Source organism: Ambystoma mexicanum, chromosome 6q, assembly GCF_040938575.1.
Source record: "Ambystoma mexicanum isolate Mex_15411 chromosome 6q, UKY_AmexF1_1, whole genome shotgun sequence".
Classification (NCBI taxonomy): domain Eukaryota; kingdom Metazoa; phylum Chordata; class Amphibia; order Caudata; family Ambystomatidae; genus Ambystoma; species Ambystoma mexicanum.
In genome coordinates this window covers 1,417,531,778-1,417,555,922 of record NC_090937.1, presented here as the reverse complement: position 1 = coordinate 1,417,555,922, position 24,145 = coordinate 1,417,531,778, and the positions used below count along the sequence as shown (strand labels likewise).

At 43.7% G+C, this 24,145-nt stretch overlaps 1 protein-coding gene across 3 annotated transcripts in view; it reads right to left on the bottom strand.

Annotated features, from left to right (window-relative positions):
• Positions 1-24,145, bottom strand: part of ZFYVE28 (zinc finger FYVE-type containing 28) — an 881,464-nt gene that overhangs the window by 32,414 nt on the left and 824,905 nt on the right. For all 3 annotated transcript variants that reach the window (XM_069632121.1, XM_069632123.1, XM_069632122.1), the window contains one exon: positions 21,093-21,196. In XM_069632121.1, coding sequence (XP_069488222.1) covers positions 21,093-21,196 — 104 coding nt within the window. The remainder of the gene's footprint in view (positions 1-21,092; positions 21,197-24,145) is intronic.

Here is a 24,145-nt window from a genome sequence, read left to right as displayed (position 1 = left end):
GAGCAGTTATGCTCCTAACACAGACCAAGCAGACTTCTTTGAAAGCATGAGCACATTGATTATACAGCATCGAGTGGATGGGGTGTGGTGTGCTTTGGGGACTTTAACTGTTTCTTATTAAGATTTCTTACATGCTGGGTAAATGTACTACGCAGCCGAACCGGGAAACGAAGACGCTCTCCAGGTTTGTATCCGATCTGCTACTTATTGATGTATTGCAACTAAAACATGGGTCAGAGCGCTGTTACTCCTATTACTCTGAAGCCCATGGCTCATTTTCACATATTGATTATATGGTGAAGAAGAGTTTAGATTGGTTGTGGTTGCTGAATTACTGGGTTGGATGCCATCTGGTCTTGCACCACTTTGTCTGGAAATATTGAAGCAGCTCCAGGAGGCCCTATTCCAATCTGGAGGTTAAATAATAATATGCTGCAGGACACACCGTTTAGATCGCTTTAAAATGAGATTACTGTTTCTTGAGTGTAACTGGGAATCCACTGACCATCGCTGTACTGAATGTGAGATGCTGAAGATGTTTATCAGAGGCCTCCGACTTTCTGCCAGGGTGGTGGTATGAAGAGTGCTCACTGATACTGTCCAGAGGCTGGAAGGGGACGTGGTTGGGTTGGAGAGACTAGAAGGTAGGGAGGATGTGCAGGCTTCAAAGGGTCAGGCGGGGAGGGATTTGGCCACACGAAGGATAACTGGAATGCTTTTGTAGATGCAGAATATGTTGAGCAGCAACGCTTTGAAGGCGATAGGGTGGGCTGGTTGGTGAAGAGGGAGAGGGGCAAGCGGTCATGTGATGGGATACAGGATGTGAAAGGCACCATGACGGTTGATCAGGAGGATATTGGCAGGGAGTTCAGGGACTTTTACGAGAGGCACTACTCTAGAAGGGATGGGTTCACTTTGGATCGTGTTGTTGTATGAGGCTGGGTTATACAGAATTACTGTTGAACAAGGGGATGTGGTTGGTGCCCCTATAGGGATGCAGGATGTGGTGGGAGCAATTGATAGCTTAAATTTGGGTAGCACTCTGGGAATTGATGGCCCAACTGTGGTTGTTTACAGGGTGTATAAGGATATTCTTGCTCCAACGTTTCTAGATATTCATTTGGAAACGTTGGTCTTGGGTAGGTTTCCAGGTTCTAAGCTGGTGGCAAGTCCTCCCAAAAGCAGGCATAGACAGAGCCAATTGCAGGCCCTATAAGCGGTTATATATGATCAATGTGGATATTAAGATTATGTGTACTATACCTGCTCACCACCTTTCAACAGTTAGTCTAAGAGCTTGTACACCCGGACCATGATTCATCCTGGGCAGGAACACTGCTCGCAATCTCTGGAGGTTTTTCCTTATCCTCAACAAGTTCAGGGGCTCCTTGGATGCATTGGGATAGTTAGTTTGTACTCCTTTAAGGCGTTTGACTCCCTTTGCTGGGAGTTTCAATGGCTGGTGTTGGAAAGGATGGGATTGGGTTACCAATTTATGGGATGAGTTAAGCGGTTATTTTCTAATATATTTATCTGTTATTTATAATGCACACTATACAGCAGAAATTGTGTTTCAAGGTGCATCAAGACAAGGTGGGGGGAAGAGGAAAGTATAAAACAAAAACAAAACGTTCTTAAAAGGTCTTGAAACATTCAGAAAGTACAAGTGCCATAGAATGATAGCAGGAGAGAGGGGGAGGAAGGAAGCGCAGGAAGGGTTGAAAAACATAAAAGCATTCCTACTAGGCTGTGAGGCAATTTGGATCGTGCAAGTGCTGAGACATGAAAAAAGGGGAAGTGGGAGAAGAAGGGAAGTCAAGGAGGGAAGGAAGAAGAGAGGTACAAATGCAAAACAAGTTGAAAAAATGCAAGTACAGGTAGGTAAGATGCGGTGTGGAAAAACCAGTCATGCAATTATGACAACCAGGTTACGAATGACTGCAGACTGGAAGATCCATGCCTCATAGTATGAGGGGCTACATCAGGCAAGCAGACAAGCAGTTATGACTAGGACTTTAACTGTTTCTTATTAAGGATTTGTACATGCTGGGTAAATGTACTTGGCAGCCAAACCGGGAAACTAAGACGCTCGAATGAATGCAGACTGGAAAAGCCATGCCTTGTGGAGCGAGGGACTACATCAGGTGTACAGAAATTGAATGGGAGCAGAGTCAGGTAGAGCAGTTATTCAGTACATACGTGAATCCAGCAGCGTGGGACTGCAGGTAAAAACTGACACCAATGTAACAGCGCACGGCTGGAGTGAAAAGTGGGTGCACATCATCAAGTAGCATCAGAAGGTAAACAATGAAAATGCAGCACAGGCTGCACGAAGTCACAACAGCGGTTGCAGGTGGAATCGTACCATAATGTCGACCTGACAATTGCGACGGCCGAGAATGCCGAATTGTTTTTTCTTTTTTTGACCCCCCCCCTTACACCACATATATATGTGGGGGGGTATAGAATATAATGGGGGGTAGCTGCGGGGGGTCTCCACCTGCAAATATATGTGGTGTAAAGGGTTAAAAAAAAAAAGGCTGCTTTTTCGGCCATCGCAATAATCACATAGATCCGTTGCAGGTAGGTGAAAAGCACAACAGCAAGGATGTGAAGTCACTCAGAGGTTGAAGGTAGGAAAAATCAGAACACTGCAAAGGGCTGGGCAGTGACCATCCAAGGCTACAGGAGGGCAGGAATGAAGACAAAGGACAGGGCTGGAAAAGACAGCCTAGAGGGGGCAGAAGGACAATGCCAGAAAGGCTAAATCGAGCAAGTGGTTACTGCTCAGCTCAACGCATGATTAGGGTGACATCAGAGGGCTCCAGAGACATCCAGTTGGTAGGGGCAGTGCCAACGGCAGGGAGAGCAAGTAGCACGAGGATGGGAAACCCGAACTGAAAGCACCTGGGTAAGCTAGAATAGGAAGGAGGGGTAAGGACAGGCTATGCAACACCTCGCTGAAGATAGGAGACATACGTGGCGAGCAACAGCACGCAGCAGGCAATGGAGATGTGGAGTAGGCCCTGCGGCGCCGACCATCATAACGGCTGAGGGCAGTTGGAAGGACAGAGATGCGGGGAAGGTGAAACAAAGAAGTTGGTAGGAGCATGCTGACACCCAGCAAGAAACGGGCTGAAAGCAGCATTGGTTAGAGGGAGGGATACAAAGACACAAGCCAGAGCTGGTCCGCCTTGGTCATTGAAGGTAGAATAAGCACATCACAGAGCGTTGCAGGTTACAAGATTCAGCTGCAGAAGACGGCTTGAGGAAGTAGTCGGCAATTACACAGGAGAGAAGACGTGATGTGTGAAAAAGGGTGGGACGACAGAGGTGGGCAGCAGGGGATAAGATAGAAGACAGGGACACTGTGGTAAGACTCACCAGCGAAGTGCAGTGGCCTTAGCAGAGAGCTGGCGGTGCAGGCAATCCTTAGATAGGTGGTAGCTGGTAGGCGGGCAGGGCCCGTCCATGCTCAGGAAAGGTAATGCAATACCCTTAGAGGTGGCCCCCAGAGGGGACTGGCAACGCCTAACGGCTTCTGGGCCTCAACAGGCAATCACAGCCCAGGCCAATCTGCATCTGTGGCGGCCTCAGGAAGATGGTATGTGAATATAGTCATCGGTATTCGGCGGCAGCCATCTTATAGAGAGCACCACTTTGTGGAAATAAGGCAGCTAGCACAGGCATATAAGCAGCAGTTTGTTGGTTGGTGCTTGAGGCAGCAGATGTTGAAATGGGCCCAGACAGGGTAATGCAAGACCCTTAGAGGTGGCCCTTGGTGGGGGGGCAGCATCGTCTGCCGCTCCCGGAGCCTCGACAGAACCAATATATGAAGAGTCTACTTCTAGGGTGCAGGGTGAATGGGCTTATACATAAACATGGCTGATTCAGAGGGGCACACGCTAGGACTGCCATCTGTCGCAGATGATTTCTGCCTAGGTGAATGAGCCATTGGCAACAGTGGTACATAGGTGGCATGAAGCTGGCGGTTTAGTGATTGGTTTAGTGATGGACAAAATGCCAGACTGCATTTTCCTGTATGCTGATATATTGTTATACGTTCATGTTCTGGTCTAAATTATGAGGCTTTGTCTTTAGAAATTACACAATATGATTTTTTGTTTAAGGTGCTTTATTTGCATTGCCACGATGATAGTTTCTCTGCAGTTTTTAAAGCGTCCTCTACAATATGAAATAGTGTCTCGTAGGTAAGCGCGTGGGTCTTTTGCAGCTCGTCTTCTCCCTTGATAAGTGCCCAGGCTGCTCCTCTGGCTTGTCAATAAAACTCGATCTCTACGTTTACCCGTCACGGGCCTCACATTTTTTCCTTTTCTCTGCCTTGTGTTGCAAGTGGTTCACCGGAGCTCAGGTAGCCTCGAGGCAAGTACTGGAAGCAAAGCACTCAGTCCTTCGAACGTGGCTTCCCGGTCAGCTTCCCTCTGCTCACTCGGTGCAGGCAACCCGCTGTGCTTTCTCGGAGACCTGTTCTCTAGGATCTCGTTTTTGCGAGGATCATCTCCCTCAGGCTGGTATCTCTCAGCTGTTTGACAGCAGAGTTCCTTTTTAAGCTCCCGTGCCAGCCAGCTGCTTCCATTACACCAACTGACATCTCAGAATAAACTAGACCACAGACTCTGTTTCTTTGAAGTGATCTTCCTTGCCTCAGTACTAGTTTTTCTCTCGGAAGCAGGATACTTTGGAGTCTTTGGAAAGTTTGTCAAGAGTATCAAAATGGTGAACCTTACAACAAAGTATATTAGTTCTCTAAATGTCAGACGGGAGGGGGAGAAATCGGTACTGGAGAAGGGGTTGGGGCTCTTATGGCGGATACATACTGTGTTCTCAGGTAGGGTCATCCCTAATCCCAAAAGGGGTTTCCTCTCCATGTGATCCTCCCCCTGTGCACCACCCTGAGGGGGTGGGGGACTATTGATGACAGACGCACCACCCTGACCCATTGCGAAAGTTCCCACACTAGGAAAGAAGGGATGACATTACAAGACCTAGGCATCTTTTTTGGACATTCGACTGCCCTGAGCAGGTGCTTAGCTCAATGAAGCGATAATCAACAGGCAAACTCTTGGGCATGTTGCTGATGGTACGCAAGCAGTAGCTTTCAAGTTTTTATAATTCTTTTATTGTATTTGCTTCCCCAGATTTATACACTATAAAGCATCATTGTAACACTCTTGAGTTTATAGTGATAAAGGAATTGAGTGAATATCCACTGTTTATATAAAGATCCTTACAGTGCCACATATTTGATTTATGGAACGAATGATGATTCCACTTAGTGTCTCTATATTAGTTTGTCATTAATCACAACACCAAGATATTTATATGTCGACACTTCAATTAAAGTGTAATTTATTTTCCAAGATAATTTGTCTTTCCTATTGTTATTAGGGAGGAAACACATGATCTTTGTCTTGTTGTTCATTCCCTTGTGAGTATTTTGCCCATTAGTGTGAGCTGTTAGTGTGAGCTGTTGCTAGAAGCCTAGAGGGGTCAGATCCATGAGTACCAGACCATCAGCGTATGCGCTCCATTGGAGACGTGTAGTGCTCAAACTTGGAGGTTAAGACTTATTATTTAGTGTAGTAGACAAGTCCAAAAGGTAGCAATTAAATAACGTAGGGGCTAATATGCAGCCTTCTTTTAGCCCCTTGTAGATTGACTGGTTCCAACTTTCGCTGTGGTGTGTCATGAAGTGTTACAATCATGCGCAGTAACCCTAGAATAATTGGCCAAGCATGCAGTTTCTGCCATAAACGTTCACGGTTGATGGTATTGAACACTGAGCTAAACTCAATAAAGGAGACATACAGTGCATGATTAGAATTGTGGTTACCAAGGCTAGAATATTGGACATGGTCAATAATCCCTTCCTAAATACCGTTTGATTTAGTGGAAATATCCGTTTGATGTTGATCCACTAATTCAGGTCAGGTATTATAACTCAGGTAAAGATTTTAGACGGGGCATCGAGCATAGCTAGGATTCGGTAATTAGGGTGATCATTCTTGGCACAACGCTTGTGGATAGGAAGAATAATTCATTGTGTCAAGCTAATGGCAGTGTAGTTTTACTTGTTTACTATGTTTATATTTATTACAGTCCCATTCTGTTTGCTCCACTTTTTGATGTGTCTTACAATTCTTTCAAATTCCCAGAGCACAGTTTACCCTTTTCTTCCAGAGTCTTCTGTTTTAAGATCAGAGCTTAGCTGGACGTTCAAGGCACCACAGGCCTGTTGTCTTTGGAAGGCAGTGGTGGGTGTATGGGCTGATACCTTATCTGATGCTGATATGATAAATTTTAGACTTTTGCAAACTGGACATTAGTGGAGGGGCAATGGTGTTTGACATCATAGGCTTTGGCATCACCACTGGCGATGTCTATGTTCTCAGCAATGAAGTTACAAAGTGTTAGGATCAGCCTTCCTTTCTTATGGTTTCACCTTCTGAATGCTGTAGGTATGTGGTGATGTCATTTGTGGAATGTATGAGGTATCTTGGAGTGTTTGTGTATGAATGGGTTCTAACCCAGGCAGTTGATCTAAGGAAGCCTGGGTGGTGGGAGCCAGTGGGTTTCCCTCATGATTTCCTCCTATCTCCTTATGGACTTGATGAGACCTGATCTGTACCTGTAACTGAAGAACCTGAATAAAACAACCATTAAGCATACCTGCAACTGTATCCTGTTTATATCACTATGACCCAGACCGGGTCATAACAATTGGCGACGAGGACTGGTCTCCAACAGGACTGGTTGGATGGACCCTGAAGGCTACAAGGCAACAGGTACCTGTGTGTGTGTGTGTGGTCCAGGATAAGGAGAAAGGAGATACTGCTGCGGGGGGTGCAGAGCAGGAGGGAAGCTCAAGTGAGAGACTGTACAAGGAGAGGGAACCCACTGCCCCCATCGTCCAGGAAGAGTCCCACCACCCAGGGCTGAGAAAGTGACAGTGCCTTGGTAGGCGCAAAAACAGCCACGGAGTCATGGTAGTGAATTGTGTGACCAATGGTAGTGAATTGTATGACTAGTGGTAGTCTGGTCAAGCGGCTCTGCGGAGTCATGGTAGTGAATTGTGTGACCAGTGGTAGTCTGGTCAAGCGGCTCTGCGGAGTCGTGATGGTGAATTGTGTGACTAGTGGTAGTCTGGTCAAGCGGCTCTGCGGAGTCATGGTAGTGAATTGTGTGACCAGTGGTAGTCTGGTCAAGCGGCTCTGCGGAGTCATGGTAGTGAATTGTGTGACCAGTGGTAGTCTGGTCAAGCGGCTCTGCGGAGTCATGGTAGTGAATTGTGTGACCAGTGGTAGTCTGGTCAAGCGGCTCTGTGGAGTCGTGATGGTGAATTGTGTGACTAGTGGTAGTCTGGTCAAGCGGCTCTGCGGAGTCATGGTAGTGAATTGTGTGACCAGTAGTAGTCTGGTCAAGCGGCTCAGAGGAGTCTTGATAGTGATTGGTGTGGCTCTGCGGAGTCATGATAGTAATTTGCGTGGCTCAGAGGAGTCAGGGTAGTGATTTGTGTGGCTCAGAGGAGTCAGGATAGTGTTTTGTGCTGAGCCATGATGGTGAGTGATTCATTATTATTGTTTTTACTTGAAGTGTTGTTTCTGGGGTCATCCAGGAGTTTCTTCTGGGTGGTTCTGGGAGCTTGGCAACAGAACATCTTGGTAGTGGGGTTACCTGGTGGTTTTTAGTAGCTATGAGGGCTCGAGGTGTCTGGCCAACACATTGAGGAAGTATGGTGGTATGGTTGGCTGGTTCTCCACCAGTTGCCTCTGTTGTGAGTGTTGCTATGAATGTTGAGTGGTTGAGGATGAGTCAGGTGAGTGTGTTTTAATTGATTGGAGGCGCCTGTCTCTTCAGTTGCCATGAGTCTATGGTCTGGTGTAGTAGGTTAGACATGTTCCTTGTAGGTGTGTAGCGGACTTCGTGCCAGCCCGTATAGGTGGCTGTTTGTGCTCAGGTGTGGCAGCCCTGAGGTCTACCAGTGGCAGTGGTGGACGGGAGGTGGTTTGTTTTCCTCAGGTTGCGTATGGCATGCTGGTTAGTAGCCCAGAGGGGCAGGTCTGTGCTCCAGCGTGGCAGGCTGGTGACCCGTTGGTGGCGGCGACGGGTGGAAGGTGATGCGTGATTTTTTGAAGGACAGAAGTTGTTGTTTAGATGGTGGGGTGCCGTTACTGGATTGTTAGTTACGCCTGGTTGTCCAGCTGTTATATTCTTGGTCTTTTAGAGTGACTGGCAGAGTATTCGTGCTTGAGGCCTTTTGATGGTTAGGTGTGATGACGGCTTCAGGTCATGGTGTGTTTGAGGTGTGAGTTAGGATTAGCCTTCCCTTCTATGGTTTATAAGGGAAGGGGGTGTTAGGATCAGCCTTCCTTTCTTACGGTTTCACCTTCTGAATGCTGTAGGTATGTGGTGATGTCATTTGTGGAATGTATGAGGTATCTTGGAGTGTTTGTGTATGAATGGGTTCTAACCCAGGCAGTTGATCTAAGGAAGCCTGGGTGGTGGGAGCCAGTGGGTTTCCCTCATGATTTCCTCCTATCTCCTTATGGACTTGATGAGACCTGATCTGTACCTGTAACTGAAGAACCTGAATAAAACAACCATTAAGCATACCTGCAACTGTATCCTGTTTATATCACTATGACCCAGACCGGGTCATAACACAAAGATTGAAGGATTTAACGCTGGATGGGTTAATACCAAGGGCCTTAATGAAAAGTGAGATTCAAGAGAAGCCGGTTGCCGATAATGGCAATGACTGACCCACAAACCACAACAGGAAAGATGCTTGTTTGCTGATCTACACCTTCACAGGGTATAGACCCTATTTTAGGTATTCAATATGGTATCACACAAAAACAAGATCGGGCATACATCACTTTTGAAGCACACACACATTTAAATTTTACCAATCAATGTGTCCACTACATGCCATCCCTAACCAGAAGCACACCCTATCCCAATCGGGTGTGCTATCACTAGACACAAGCAGGTGCACTGCCTATTTAATAGAAAAGGTTGGAGGAAAAAAATGCCTAATTCTACAATGTATTTATTGAAAAAGCTAAGAGGCTGGAATCCAGTCCCAAACTCACTCGCATACTGAACATTTCACAAGGGAATATTTCCTTATTGGCACAATGCCATTACTTTATTCACCCTCTGTGACGTGTGCACATAAAGTGCGCTAAAGGAGAGGATTTGTATAGCCCACAATGTTTTTAACAAAAAAAAGAAAGAAAAGGGCACATTTCTCTTAATAAAAATAAGATTAGACAGTAGTGCATTAGCTACTTACGCTGTTCATGACTTTAGCTTTTAGTCTATCTCGGAGTAAAAAGCATTAATCAAATGAAGATTAGCCGGTATTCCGTCACACAGACAAGCAGCACTGGTGGCTAATAAATATAAGACGTATTCGCAGAAACATTTAGGGATATCGGCAACATCACAAGGTCGACCGGTTTCTATGAAACTGCTAATGTGGTCATCTTCTTCAGGACCAATTATTTGGGGAAGTGCTGTCAATCACGGTGTCCATCGGACAGGATGGGGCATCCAGAACCGGCCTAGGGAAAGAGTTAAATAACAGGTATTCACCCAGGTGTAGCATTATGTGTATTATTTGATAAGCACTGAATGCTAAGAATTATGTTCGAAGACAATAGTCAAACTCTATGACTGTGCCCTGTTCCCATTGCGGGGTACACCCCAGCTGTGGCCCCCTTCTAAAAAAGGTCCCTCCCCAGTAGCAATTTACACACATACATGTATATATTTCCATTTCCATTAAAACATTGCATTATGGTAGTGAGACAGTTAGAGCCATGCCCACATCAAGCCAGGGATAGAATGTATGGCCTGTGCAGGTGGTTACCTTAATGAACTGCTCCACGACTTGTGTGTGTTGGTTTACGAGGCAGGTAGAGCAGTCTCTTTTCTTAGGAGTCTGTCTCTCAGGTTTATCGTTAATCAATCCCATAGAGGGCAGTACACCCGAGAAAGAAAAGGAAAAGTATGCGTTTCACGTGTTTCTTATTATTGATACAATATGCGATTAGTCTCTTCACCATTTGCGGCTCAGTGGCTTAGACTGGACATCGTCCATGCAGTGGGACCCTGGTCATGTCTCATGTAACACCCAACTTACCAGCGACTGCTGCATAAGTGTTCCCCAGTGCACACCAAGAGAGCAACATTGTTTAAATGTTATTCTTGTATCTGTTGTAAAAGGCATTATTGCCAGGATTTTCAAAGACAGGGTCCCGGGTGGCTTTAACCGCCCTTTCTATCATGGCTGCTTTTTTCCTCTTAATGAAGAGGCATTTTAGCGAACAGCGCGTCTCGTATGGCAAAATTCATATCTTTCCTTTTCATAGTCTTACCGTCTAGTTGCGTTTGGCTACGCTCTGGATGCGGTTAGTGCAGTGAGTGTCGCGGAAGACTCTTGCACGTCGCAGCAACAAGGAGTTGCTAGGTAACCACACTCGAGTCCTTAAAATGACGCAAAGGAGGTTTCAGGGGATGATGGGAAGTGGCCAATCTACTGTGTCTGCCATCTTTGAGGTTCTCAGCCAACCGATGTTGCAAAGTCTTTATGTTGTTTGGATGATACACTGCATATTGCTATGCAATAGTATACTTTATTAATTTATCTTTTAAAGGGCGGTACTCGCACACCATAACATCCTCCCGGTTGCTGGGTGACCGAACTTGCATCCAAGTCACAAAGCATTAGTGGTTGGAGGGACATTGACCACAATGTGATAAAGTCCTTAAGGTTGTACCTTATATCAGGGGCGAATCTCGCTCACCGTAGCACGCTCCGGGTTGCTAAGTGACCTAAAACAGCATCTGTATCTTAACGCACTGCTGGCTAGAAGCTTGATAGGAGTTTGGACAATTTATTATATCGGTCCGTTGCTTTTCAAGGATATAGACTTGTCTCTGTATGTCAATGTACATCCCCATCACCTGTCGGTGTGCCTTTACTGTCAGTGAGATATATATACTGTTCATTTTCCAGAACATTGGGGATGAATAGATAACAGTGGACAGGTCAGACAGTTTCTGGATACAGACCTCACAAGGCCTCTAGAGGCTTATTGGTCATGCCAGCCATTGGCTAGGCATGTTGATGTATTTGCCTATTTGCCCATCTGATGTTAAACTATTGCAGTGACAAATATATCTCTTGTGCCAGAGATGGCTGGAGTCACTCTCAGGGGACAGGGAGCAGGGTCTCATACCGTCAATAGTATGTTGGCCATCTCCATCAATGGCAGTTACTTCATTACTGCTAATTCATGCCATTGTATCTCCTCATTCAGACCCTTTCTGTAGGCGTCAAGGCAGAACAAATCCAGTGTTCCCTTCTCAGGCGATTGTGGAAATTCCCAGCATACTGAACACTGGAAGCAGTAATCTGGCACAACCGTCCTTTGCAATCAAACAAAGACAAAATCTTTGAGACCGGCTGGTCCACACCTTAAAGTAGACCAGCGATTAACAAAACCCCAATACGATCTGGGGCACTAGTGCACCATTGGGCCACACCCCATGTGGCAGTTGTGTCATGTGTGCACAAACCACTGAGTACCAATAATGATATAGGCTGGAAGACCCCATGGCACCAGAGGAAGCCAACTAACTGACAGTAAGGGAGTAATCTATCTCATCACCTGCCCATGTAGACTCAACTATGTTTGGATGACAGTCTGACATATTAAAAAAAGACTGATAGAGCACAGATCCTGTATTAGGACTGCAAGACTCACAGCCCCTTTAGTGGCACATTTTAAGTTACTGGGCCACACAGTAGAACAATACAGATGTACTATTTTTGAAAAACATAACCCCCTCCCCCCCATGTAGAGGTGGGACCTTCCACAATCGCCTTCTGGGAAAGGAACACTAGATTTTATGCCTTGACACCTACAGAACGGGTCTCTATGAGGAGATACAGTGGCATGAATTAGCAGTAATGAAGTAGCTGCCCTTGATACAGATAGAGATGACCAACATACTATTGACTGTATGAGACACTGCTCCCTGTCCCCTGAGAGTGACTCAAGCCATCTCAGGCACAGGCGATACATTGTCACTACAATGGGTTAACATCTAATAGGCAAATACGCAAAATACATCAACATGTCTATCCATTGGCTGGCATGACCAATAAGCCTCTAGAGGCCATGTGGGGTCTGTATCCATAAACTGTCTGACCAGTCCACTGTTCTCATCTATTCACCCCCAATGTTCTGGAAAATGAACAGTATATATATCTCACTGAAAGCAAAGGCACACCGGCAGGTGATGGGAATGTACATTGACATACAGAGACAAGTCTGTATGCCTGAAAAGCAAATGACCGATATAATAAATTCGCCAACCTCCCATCGAGCTTCTAACCAGCAGTGCGTTATGATACGGATGCTGTTTTAGCAATCCGGAGCGTGCTATGGTGAGCGAGATTCGCCCCCGATATATGCACACGAATACAGAACACTAAGTGCATAATATGCAGACTGTTCTCCATTATGAAGGCACCACTTTAAGGACTGTCACATTGTGGTCAACGTGCCTCCAACCACTAATGCTTCGTGACTCGGACACAAGTTCGGTCACCTAGCTACCAGGAGGATGTTATGATGCGCGAGTACTGCCCTTTGAAAGATAAATGAATAAAGTATACTATTGCATAGCAACATGCAGTGTATCATCCAAACAACTTGAAGACAAAACCTTGAGGGCTACACTACATCATGGTTAACATAGCAACATCGGTAAACTGAGAACTTCAGAGATGGCAGACACAGTAGATTGGCCACTTCCCATCATGCCCTGAAACCTCCTTTGCGTCATTTCAAAGACGCAAATGTGGTTACCTAGCAACTCCTTGTGGCGACACGTGAGAATCTCCTCAACACTTACTGCACTAAACACATCCAGAGCGTAGTCAGACAACCCAACGGTAAGACTATGAAAAGGAAAGATATGAATGTTGCCATACGAGACAAGCTGTTCGCTAGAAAGCCTCTTCATTAAGAGGAAAAAAGCAGCTGTGATAGAACGGTCAGTAAAAGCCTTGGAAAATCTTGGCAATAATGCCTTTTACAACAGATATGAGAATAAAATCTAAACACAATGGTGCTGTATAGGCGGGCACCGGGGAACACTTATGCAGCAGTCTCTGGACGGGCGGGTAGCTAGATAAGACACCACCAGGAGCACACTGCATGGACGATGTCCATTCTTATGCACTGAGTCACATATTGTGAAGAGAGTAATCACATATAGTATCAAGAAACAAGTGGCTATTTATTTAATAAAGTACATCCTTTCCTTTTCATTCTCGGGTGCACTGCCCTCTAGGGGATGAACCATAAGAAGCCTGAGAGATGGATTCATAAGCAAAAGGGACCGCTCTACCAGCCTTGTAAACCAACACGCACAAGCCGTGGAGCAGTTCATTAAGGTAACCACCTGCGCAGCCCATACAGACCATACATTCTATCCCTGGCTTGATGTGGGCATGTCTCTATGACTATCTCACTACGATAATGCAATATTTTAATGGGAATACAAATATATACATCATGAAAGTGTGAGTTGCTACTGGGGAGGGACCCTCTTTAGCGGGGGACACACACCATTGGGGTGTGCCCAGCAATGGGAACAGGGCACAGTCAGAGTTTGACTATCGTCTTAGAACATAATTCTTAGCATTCAGTGCTTACCAAATAATACCCATAACACTACACCTGGGTGAATACCTGTTATTTAACTATTTCTCTAGGCTGGGTCTGGATGCCCCATCCTGTCTGATGCACACCACGATTGACAGCACTTCCCCCAAATAATTGGTCCTGAAGAAAAGGACCACATTAGCAGTGTCATCGAAACCGGTCGACATTGTGATATTGCCAATATCCCTAAATGGCTCTGGGGGATACGACAAAGTCATGAGCAGCGTAGGTAGCTAATGTACTACTGTCTAATTAAATTTTTAAAGAGAAATTTCTTCTTTTCCTTCCTTTTTTTCTTAAAAACAGTGGGGGCTACACAAATCCTCTCCTTTATCGCACTTAATGAACACACTTTACCAAGGGTGAATAAAGCAATGACTGTGACCCACCAGTCACGTATAAACACTGCAATGGGTACAGCAGCCATTGTCTCAAACTCCGGTGGAGAGTTGGCTATGGCACCTGCAGCAGCACAAGCATTTGTTAACAATGCTCTTCTCATAAGTAGATTATTAGCCATTACCTACTCAAAGCCTTTGCTGATAAACTTTCGATAGGACAGTAGTTTTCTAGGCCAAGGTTAGTTTTCTTTCAGACTAGGCATAGAGCCCTGTTTTTTCGGATGTCTGGGAATGCACCTTCGCTGAGGGAGACTATCCTAAGAAGAGCAGTTAGGGCAAGACTAGTACGTTTATCAAAGGTCACAAGGAAGAGGGTTGTAGGTGTTAGATGTAGATTTTAAGAAAGCAAGCATGTACAAAATGTCCCTAGGCGATAAGGGTAAGAAGTCGGTCTGGGGTTCAACAGCCCCTGGGAGGATACGGGTGGGGAGAAGGAGGGGATCTGGAGCTCACAATGTGGAGCCTATTTGCAACTATCTTGTTGATAAACACTCAAAAGCCTCACAATTATCCTGGGATTCTAGTTCCTCTGTGTCTAGTGTGGGGTTTGAGCAGTGTGCCTGCTGCGAAAATGGCTTTGTTCCTGTAAGAGGCTGCTGTAATGTAGGTGTGTAACCTGTAATAAGTAGCCCTGGCTTCGGAGATTAGGGTCTAACGTTTGCAATGTAAGCCTTGAGGGATAGAAGGTCCTCCAGTTTGTGGGCCTTACGCTGGCATTTCTGAAGAAATATAATGGACAGTTTGTTGATAGAGAGCTCTACAGTATACCAAAGGCGGACGGTTTGAAACGTTCAAGGAATCTCGGAAAAAGAGGGTTTACCAACATCCATGAGAGGCACGATTTGTACTTCTATTAAAGTTTGACACTGGGTGCAGTTCTTTTAGACGGTTCTCTTTAATTAACACATGCATTAAAACTCTAAGGATACCTGCTTGAAGACTTTCTAAGGTTAGGGCCTCATTAGTTGCTGTTGTTGATGCAAGTTTGTCCCCGGCAAGAATACCCCAAACTGCGTAAGCAAGATTTTTCTAATTCTAGACTGGGTACAGTCTAAGCCTTGGGATTATGCAATGGACCGTCTGGACATGAAAACAGGCTTTGAATTTGGTGATTTGAGTTCATGAACTTGACAACTCCAATGGTTTGGACCATTGATGCTGTGATGGCTTGCTCCGTTATACAATAACCCACCTGTATAGGTCACAATGAACTATATAACAGCCGAGTTTGATATAGTTAGGGGAACCAGATAGGGCAGTCCTGTATCACCCTATTTATTTGCAATTTGTATGGAGCAACTGTCTTGCAAACTTAGGTGCAACATTGAACCATTGTGTGCAAATGTTATTTTATTATATATCAGATGTCCCAGTAATACATTGCCATTATCCAGAGGACAATTTAACAGCATGGTAGTGTGTCTGGTCTTTCCGTTAATGGCTCCAAATCTGTGCTACATCCATTGCCTGGTTCCTTAGAACGTTGAGCTGGGCAACTTATCATTGAAAGTCACTACAGAGATATTTTGTTACATCATATATCATGATAATTTAAGAATTGCACTGGTGAATCTGAAAAAGTACATCGATTCTTGGTCTTGTCGTCCTTTAGACAATGCAGTCTTCCTCAGTAATGATAAAGTAGCAATACTTCCCAGCCATGGTATACTTTTCACATTCTATCCATGATTTTACTGGGATACCTCTATAAAGCACTAGACGTCTTACAGCGTTGATTAGGGGTAAATGATAACAAATTGCCATTACCACTTGGAAATTGCCTCATAATGGCTCCGAACTTTAAAAATGACTGTCATGCAGCACAGTTACAGCACATTGTGCCATGGTGGGAGAGGGAGACTGTACATCCGGCCAGTACAGCGATACAAGATATGCTGCTGGATCACAATCTACTGTATATTTCATGGTCTGATGGAGCCATTGCGGCTACCTTACCACCACCAGCCCGCAAGATATGGAGTATTTGGTCTGGGACCCCAGACAGTTTCATCCGTATTTGCTTCGGACATCCCCTTATGGGCAAATTGCACCTTTAAAGGTTCATTTGGGACCACTGGCAGAATGTCTTGGGTCAGACAGGGTTTCACTTCAGAAGGCAATCTTCTATGGAGATGTAATGGTCATGTCATATCCTGATTTTTGTAGGAAATCAAATCATACAATAAGACACGTTTTATCTAATGCTGCGAGAGTTGCTATAATTTGTAAAAACCTGGCCGAATTTCTTCAAATAACCGACGGATCACAAAACGGTCACTAAAATTGAATCACGGGTGTTTAGGACGAGTAAGCCAGATCCTACTTCGGTGAAGGTGAAAATCAGGGGCCTATGGAAGAGATTAATCAACATCATTCAAAGATAGTAAATGGCAACATATTTGCAGCCACACAAAGTCTATATGAATGCTCGCATGAAACCCATCAATATCAATTTCTTCATAGAGCATATTTAACTCCTACACTGATGCATCCATTTCCTCTTATAACCCCACCATCCACCTGAGAAGCGTGTATCAAGATGCCCATTTCATGCATATGATATGGGACTGTGGATATGAGAACTCTTTGTTGGCTGTGGAGACCTCCCAGAGCGTTTTTATAATTGGTAATATACCAACACAAAATAAGGGCAAATTAACCACAAAATATATAGCATTGGGCTGGATACTTCTGAAACCACTGATAATGTACCACTAAACCATTCCCACTCTGCCATGCATTGAAATATTGTGGATACAATATTTGCTACACTGGTCCACTACAGTAAAAGATACAAATCTGACTCTTATCTGTTCTACTCCATGTGGAATGAGTCTGTTCACAATTCCCTATCCATCTGACCTCATGCCACCATAGTGTATATTTCATACATTTCAGATATGTTTATATGTACAGCATGGATCTAAAGGTCAATGTAGTTTGTATTCACAAACAGTTGAATTGTCTTGGTTTATTCATTATGTGATCTGCGCATGGCGGGAATATGATTTTATTCACTTGTCATTTATTAAAATTAATGGTCAAAATTAATAAACATGATATTAAAAAAAGGCTTTCCTCTTCTTTGAGATAAAGGAAGATTGTCTGTAATGCCTATAAAAATGATTGCTATAGTAAATATTATTTATATAAAAATACTTCTGCTCATCTAGGAGGGTAAAGTGGATTGTGCACTAGACATGCTCTTTAGGCTACATCCATTTCATTTTAAATAGTTGCTGCCTCTTTTCCACATCCTAGTGGTGCTACCACGATGGAACACATTCTTTTCTGTACCACAAATCAACTACCATCCATCAAACTATTTATGGTACCATTCAATAGAGGATACTTTACACCCTTGATGTTGATCTACTATTACAAAGGACATTCTTTGTGTGGGTAAAGAGTGCTTCATTCCTTTGAGACATCATGCACTGTCAATCCCATTATATCAAACTCTGCATTCAATGAGTAGTTGCTGACCTGAACGGCTCAAGCAAATTACATGCAAGCATGCATTTTTGTAAACACTTGGGTTGCACACAGAGTAGCAACTAAACAAGCCCTCAGTGTGCACTGGTTACTTGGCCGATGGTCATTTCTAGTTGAATGTCATGGACAAACAGTGAATATAAAGCTTTGCATTCGTTCTGGTGTACGTGTGACAGGAGACAGCTTCCACTATGAACTTCTTTACTGAGCTTCAGAATATTGTGGCAATGCAAGGATGATGCTTAGACTTCATTGCGCATTCCAACAACTATAGTTTTAAGATTAGTCGCCAAAAGATGTTCTTGTGTACATCCCAGAGTGACATTCTAGGACTTACACCAAAAGTACAAGAGCACATTTTCATATACTAGTTGTGAATTCAGTTTGAGTGTGTGAGGTTTACTACTCATTAGGATCTATACAATACTAGCCCTCCTCATCTTTGGAAAATCCTTTGTTTTACCTTTGACGCACCCCTTGCTCATCAGTGTATTCAATGTCAAGTAGCAACAGGGCTCCACCTACAAGGAATCGCTCACCATCCCCATTATTTCCACTGTTCACTCATTTTCCCCGAAAGACACTACAAGAACTAGCACCTTATCCTACAGCTCACTGTGCTCCACTCATTCACACTAAAAATAATGAAGACTCTGGCAACCTTTACCTGCCCTTTCATCAACTTTCTGCTCAACACAGAAAACATCTGAACCTGCTTCAAGATGGCTACTGTGCTATCCACCCTGAAGAAACCATCTGCCGAAGCCAATAACACCTTACTTTAAGCCGTTTCAATTTTCCATCACTACTCTAAAGTTCTAAACATATGGTGATCAAATCTATCACAGCCTACCTGAAAGACAGATTCTGCAGTTGTCAAGCCATTGAAATACCACTAATTACCACTCAACATTCTAAGTCCCATTCCAATATGGGTGGGCACCTCATTGTTTAAGCACTCTCCTCCGACACTGGGAAAGATTGCACTTTGCAAGCTCACGTGTCTGGCAGGGCCAACTCGGACATTAATTTTTCAGAGGATGATAAATTTAGTAGCATTAAGAGGAGTAATGATAGCTATTACAATACTGGCATAAAGCACAATGTAAAAATGTTACATTATTAGAATGATTCCATCTCCATCCCTCCCAATCTCTTTCCCCCTTTCAACCATTCCTCACTTGCTTTCTTTGCTCGCTTACCTTACCTTCCAAGACACTACCCTAGAGTGGATCACCACCTACCAACGGACCACTCACCCTCTTGGAATACTGGCACCTTCTCTGGCAACCCTCTTCCATAATGGGATCCTCACGATTCTGTTTTTTTCCTGTCCACAATGAACAATACTTCACTCAGTAAACTCTTCAACTGCCCCTACGGCCTCTGCCCAGAACACAAAAATCTTCTTTCCCTCCAGACACAAACTACCCTCTCGCATCTCAAACTACCTCTCGGCCATTTGTCAAGGAGCAGCACTCGGCTCCATGAGGATCACATTTTCCAAACACTAATTGATCTTTCCTCAATGTTTCCAATATCTCACCCCTTCCCCACTCTCCTATATTCTTTACCCCCACCCCCCGATATCCTCATTCCAGCACCTAACATTTGCAACCTCAGGGTTCTCCAATACAAACTTGTAACTCCTTCAAGTATTACCTTCTCCGATACTTTAGCCATCATATCCGCCAGTCTAGGCTTCCTGAATCTGAACCCACATGACTTAAATCCCAAAATAATCTCAAATCCAGTCCTCTGTAGGCTAAGATTATTCCTTCACCTTGAAATTCCCTTTTGTTTTTTAACCCCTTGGCAAAATACATGTTCTTCACCCATGTCTGCTTAGTGCATCTGGCAAGAGTGCTCCAAATGCAGCACAGGGCCCTACTCAGTCTATAAATCTATCAATTTACTGCCTCACCCTTAATAGCCAACTCCATTACTCGTTGCTCTGCTAGTCCAAGTGCCACCCAACATATGTTTCCAGCCCATCTTGCACTGCCTCCAACTTTCATTCCTTTGCCTTTCTTATTCCCTAGAGCTGGAACTCCCGTCTCCATGATATGAACAATGCAACCATGATACTTGGCATCAATCTTGCAACTAAGCATATCATTTCTTCAGAAGGAACAATGTTTTACAGTTATGAAATGCCTCTTGTAACTAGAAGAGTGGTGTGACAATCCCAGAAGGCTAAAGTATAATATAATATGGGTGCCCTAAAGAGAATGCTACACTGTTCTCATTAGCAAATTGTCAATGATAGTATATTGAATTTTTAAAGTGTACGATCTGATCCCCCCCTCTTCATAGCCCATATTCTTCCCATCAAACATGTAGGTCCATACACCAGCCACTCCCCACCATACCAGAGAATGGGTGATCTGATTCCCACTATTTCCTCCCCTGGTTACTTAAAGACCCACATTGCTGACAATAACCTTACCGCCCCTGTTAGATCCCCACTCAGTTGTTTCTCTGCTCCATAACCTTGTTCTTCAACCTAGGATTGTAAAGCAGCCCGCTGCTTCACAAAGTTAGGTCTGTGCTCAATAAATACCCAAATAATAATAACCACCACCTGGTGCATGTTCATCCATATTCCAATGATATAGTTGCGTAAAGCACCCAGAAAAAAGAATGCTCTGCCTCTTAATGTTTCTCATGTAATTGTTTCTGGTTGTAGCACTGTTGTATCCCAACGTAATAAATACAAATATTTTGAAACCTTTGTTGGGGGCGGGGGTGGGGCTAAGAGCAATTTCCTAAATGTGAGTACCTACAAAAGAAGTGGAAGAAGGGTAAGCTAAATTCCCAATGGAGAAGCAAAATTGGTGAAATGTACATCTAATATCACCTCGCCGGGTACATTTCGTTGTTGGGCTGTTTTAATTCGGGCAAGAGAATGTTTCACCCAATTAATTGATGCACATAGTGGTTAGTTGTAAGTACAATGACAAGCCACTCAAAACATTTTGGGCTTGTAAAAGGGTGAACTAATAAAAGAGAACTAATCAGAGTTTAGGAGCCGACTTGACAAATGATGGAATGAAATTGACTGAATACTAGCTGCAGGTGGAAAAAAGACAGATCGATGAGCCTTTAAAATGTTAATCATGTAGCAAAATCCCCCCAAATTATAATACAATAAAGTCTCCCTATATAAATTTGCACTATAGAAGATCAAGACTCGGATAACTGGTACAGAGCTTTCAAAATGCGTGATTTATGTCACCCATTTGGAGCAGCAATCAGCACACAGTAGGTTAATTACACAATAATTGGATACAGCATACACAAACACAATCAGGACTATATCCAGGCATATTGAATTTCAAACAATTGCACTGCATTAGAACGCATCAACTGATGAGGTTAATGATTTACATCTTGTTCCGTGCCACTTTAGTCTGGATCCCATTACCTTGCCACAGCTCCTGCAGTGGTGTTTTCGCCGTATTACTGTAAATGGAGCCTTGCACGCTGTGCAGTCGCTACAAGCTTCATCAGGAACCCATTGTGGAGGGTCTGCAAAGGGCAAAACAAATGATATGCAAATATCAGCAGAATTGAATGCAGACGAACACTGATGCATTAAACACAATTCGGTTCCATTTTCAAACAATGTGTGTGGGTTAGCTAAAAGGCTACATATTTGGCACAGGGTTAGATGTGCATGCCTTTTTTCCTCAAAAAAGTGTATAATTGAGTGTGCCTTCATTATGGGCTTCAATGAGACAGAATGGAGCAGGGATTGCAAAGGCAAGCCAGGCACCGCACACAAGATGTTCTTAGGGCCGGGGCTTTTGGAAGTAGTGCGGTGATCAGCATGCTTGAAATGGTATATTGCAGTGGTAATCCAAGAGGCAGGAGCAAAGCCCATTACGTACTGCTGATCTGGGCAGTCTGGAGGGGAGGATGTGCCAAGAAAGTATGACCGGGATCATGCCATATTGGGAGGTGTATTGGAGATTTTGTTGGCTAGGATGAAGGAGACACAGGGAAACGTTCTGAATGATTCATGTAATCTGTCTTTTTAAAAAGAATACTCAATACACACCCCCTGCACATAACATCAGTTGTTATCATTAAAGATAAACACCACCATCTACTAGATACTTGGTAGGTTCAAAAGTTAGTGTAAGTGTGCTTTCGAGATGGGAGTCCCCAATTTAACAGAGGAGGCGGTTGAACCAGGGAGGTCCCTACTCAACAAAAGCATACATTGGATTGGTCACGTCAAGGGTTGTCTAGCTATTAGAAGCAATGACCCGGAAGCCTTGAGACAGCCGGATCCAGCGTGGCTAGGAAGGACTATATCAAGCTAGTCTTAAGAAATTAATCTTGTCCTGAAGGTCTACTGAAGATTGAATTTAGGACTCCCTTGTGAGTTGAGCATTAAAATCCACAGTCAACCCGCATTTGTCCGATCAGTCAAAGTACTCCCCACTCCTAATGTTTGTACCTATGACAGGAAGAGATTAAGCTCTGCTTGCTGTCCAGAAACTGGAACCACCCTAAATCTAGACTTCGACTAAAGTTTGGAACACTCCCTCTGCCATACTACAGCTAAAGGATTAATTTACTTGGACTCAATATTTTGGAACATTGCTGGCTTACTCTAAACATGGTGTTGATCAGAAATAATTTCTAGGTAACAATTTATTTTCCTACAGGAGACTTGTGCCTTAAGGTTCGGCTTTAAATCAGGATAGTTTATTTTTGTAATATCGTTTGTCAAGGGAAAGAGGCAGCATAGTGGATTGAATTAACTCAACTAGAACATTCCTTATGACTCACTTGATATTTAACTCCTCAGAATTCTTTATCCTACTAGGATTTGTTTACTCATTTTTAATGTTTATGTTCGCCCTCATCTTTTTCCAAATTAACATTTGTTCTGCTCCCATTAGAAAACCTAACATCCATGTTGGATGGTATAACTTTGTCTAATGTAAAATGGGTTTACATTATCCTGGGCAATTTTTACAGGTAGTTTTGAGTCTTTGGGTACTTTTGACGAGGAATTTGACGACGGTTTACATTTTTCTTTATCTTCGGGTACATGGCTGATTGCACAGTGACTAGCCAGCACAGCCCATTTTTAGATCAGGAACTCCAGTTAGACATTTAGATTTGATTATGGTGAACTTCAATGGTGGTCACTCACCAATGATCTACTCGTAGAGTACTATGTAGTGTTAAATTATGATCCACTCTCGTTATTGCAGATATTAGTCTTGGTGCTCCCACAGGCAAACTTTAGGGCAGCATGGAGACTATTGGCACCAACAATTATAGGAGTTTAAAATGGGCACTTTGGAACAAATCCAGACGTATGCCGAATATATATATTATTGTTTGATAACAAATGTAGAAGTATGCTATCTTTACTGAAATTTCAGAATGGGGCACAGTGAGCAGTGGTTTGTATGTAAATATATTTTGATATGTTTAGGATTAATGTAGCTTAAATCTATCTACTTACTAAGTAACAGCGCACTGTACAAAATAGGGTAGTGAATACAGGGATCGAACATTGAGGAGAGCCATGGGATGGGAGAACAATTAATAGGGTTGATACTCTTCAGCTATGTACACAAACGGGGAGATGTATAATGATCTGTGGGGAACCTGTATGCATATGTTCAAATTCTGGCAGTGGAATTTCAGCTTTCACTACTGTGCAATTTAGGAGCATGATTTCTGCTAAATAATTGGACAAAACACTATGCAATTTCCATTTAATTCCCCAACGGAAGGAAAATTCCAATAGATGCCTGGTCTCCAATAGTACGTGGGATATGCCGGCACTGCCAATGTAAAACACATGCTGATGCCATTGCAAACATGTCATAATTGTCAATTTAAACAATTTTTGTGATGCTAGATCCCTCAATATGTCAGAGCTGTATGTGGAACCAGGCATGGCCCATTGGTCATGCACCAGAATGACCTGCATGGGAGAGGCAGCGGATCCTATGAGCGGCTCAGTGATACTGCCTCCTTCATAAAGGGCAGACGGGTGGCAGGTCATCACACATTATGAATATGTCACCCCTCGCTACAACCATAAACCCTTTGCTCAAAATGTCATAACAATTCATATATTGTCTTGTTGGTTTGTTATTTGATTCAGAAACACTTCAATTCATTGCTATAAAAATGATTATTTTAGCGCTGTGATTTACACTTCTTTTGCATTTAACCTGATCTATGGTTTCCAAATGTTCATTTCTTTCTATCTTCCCAATTATTTTGACATAAGAACCTTTAAGAGTAGTAGCAAAGTAGGATTTGGCTTACTTTTACTTTGCTGAAGTCTTGGGAGGATAGCTCTGCGGCAACATGCTTGCCTTGGAAGCAAGACGACATGGAGCAACACAGGTTCGATCCCCGGGTCCACGCTTAGAAACCTCTGGGTATTAAACACGTTACAAATAACCTATCATATCAATTCAGTGACTTGGCATGTGA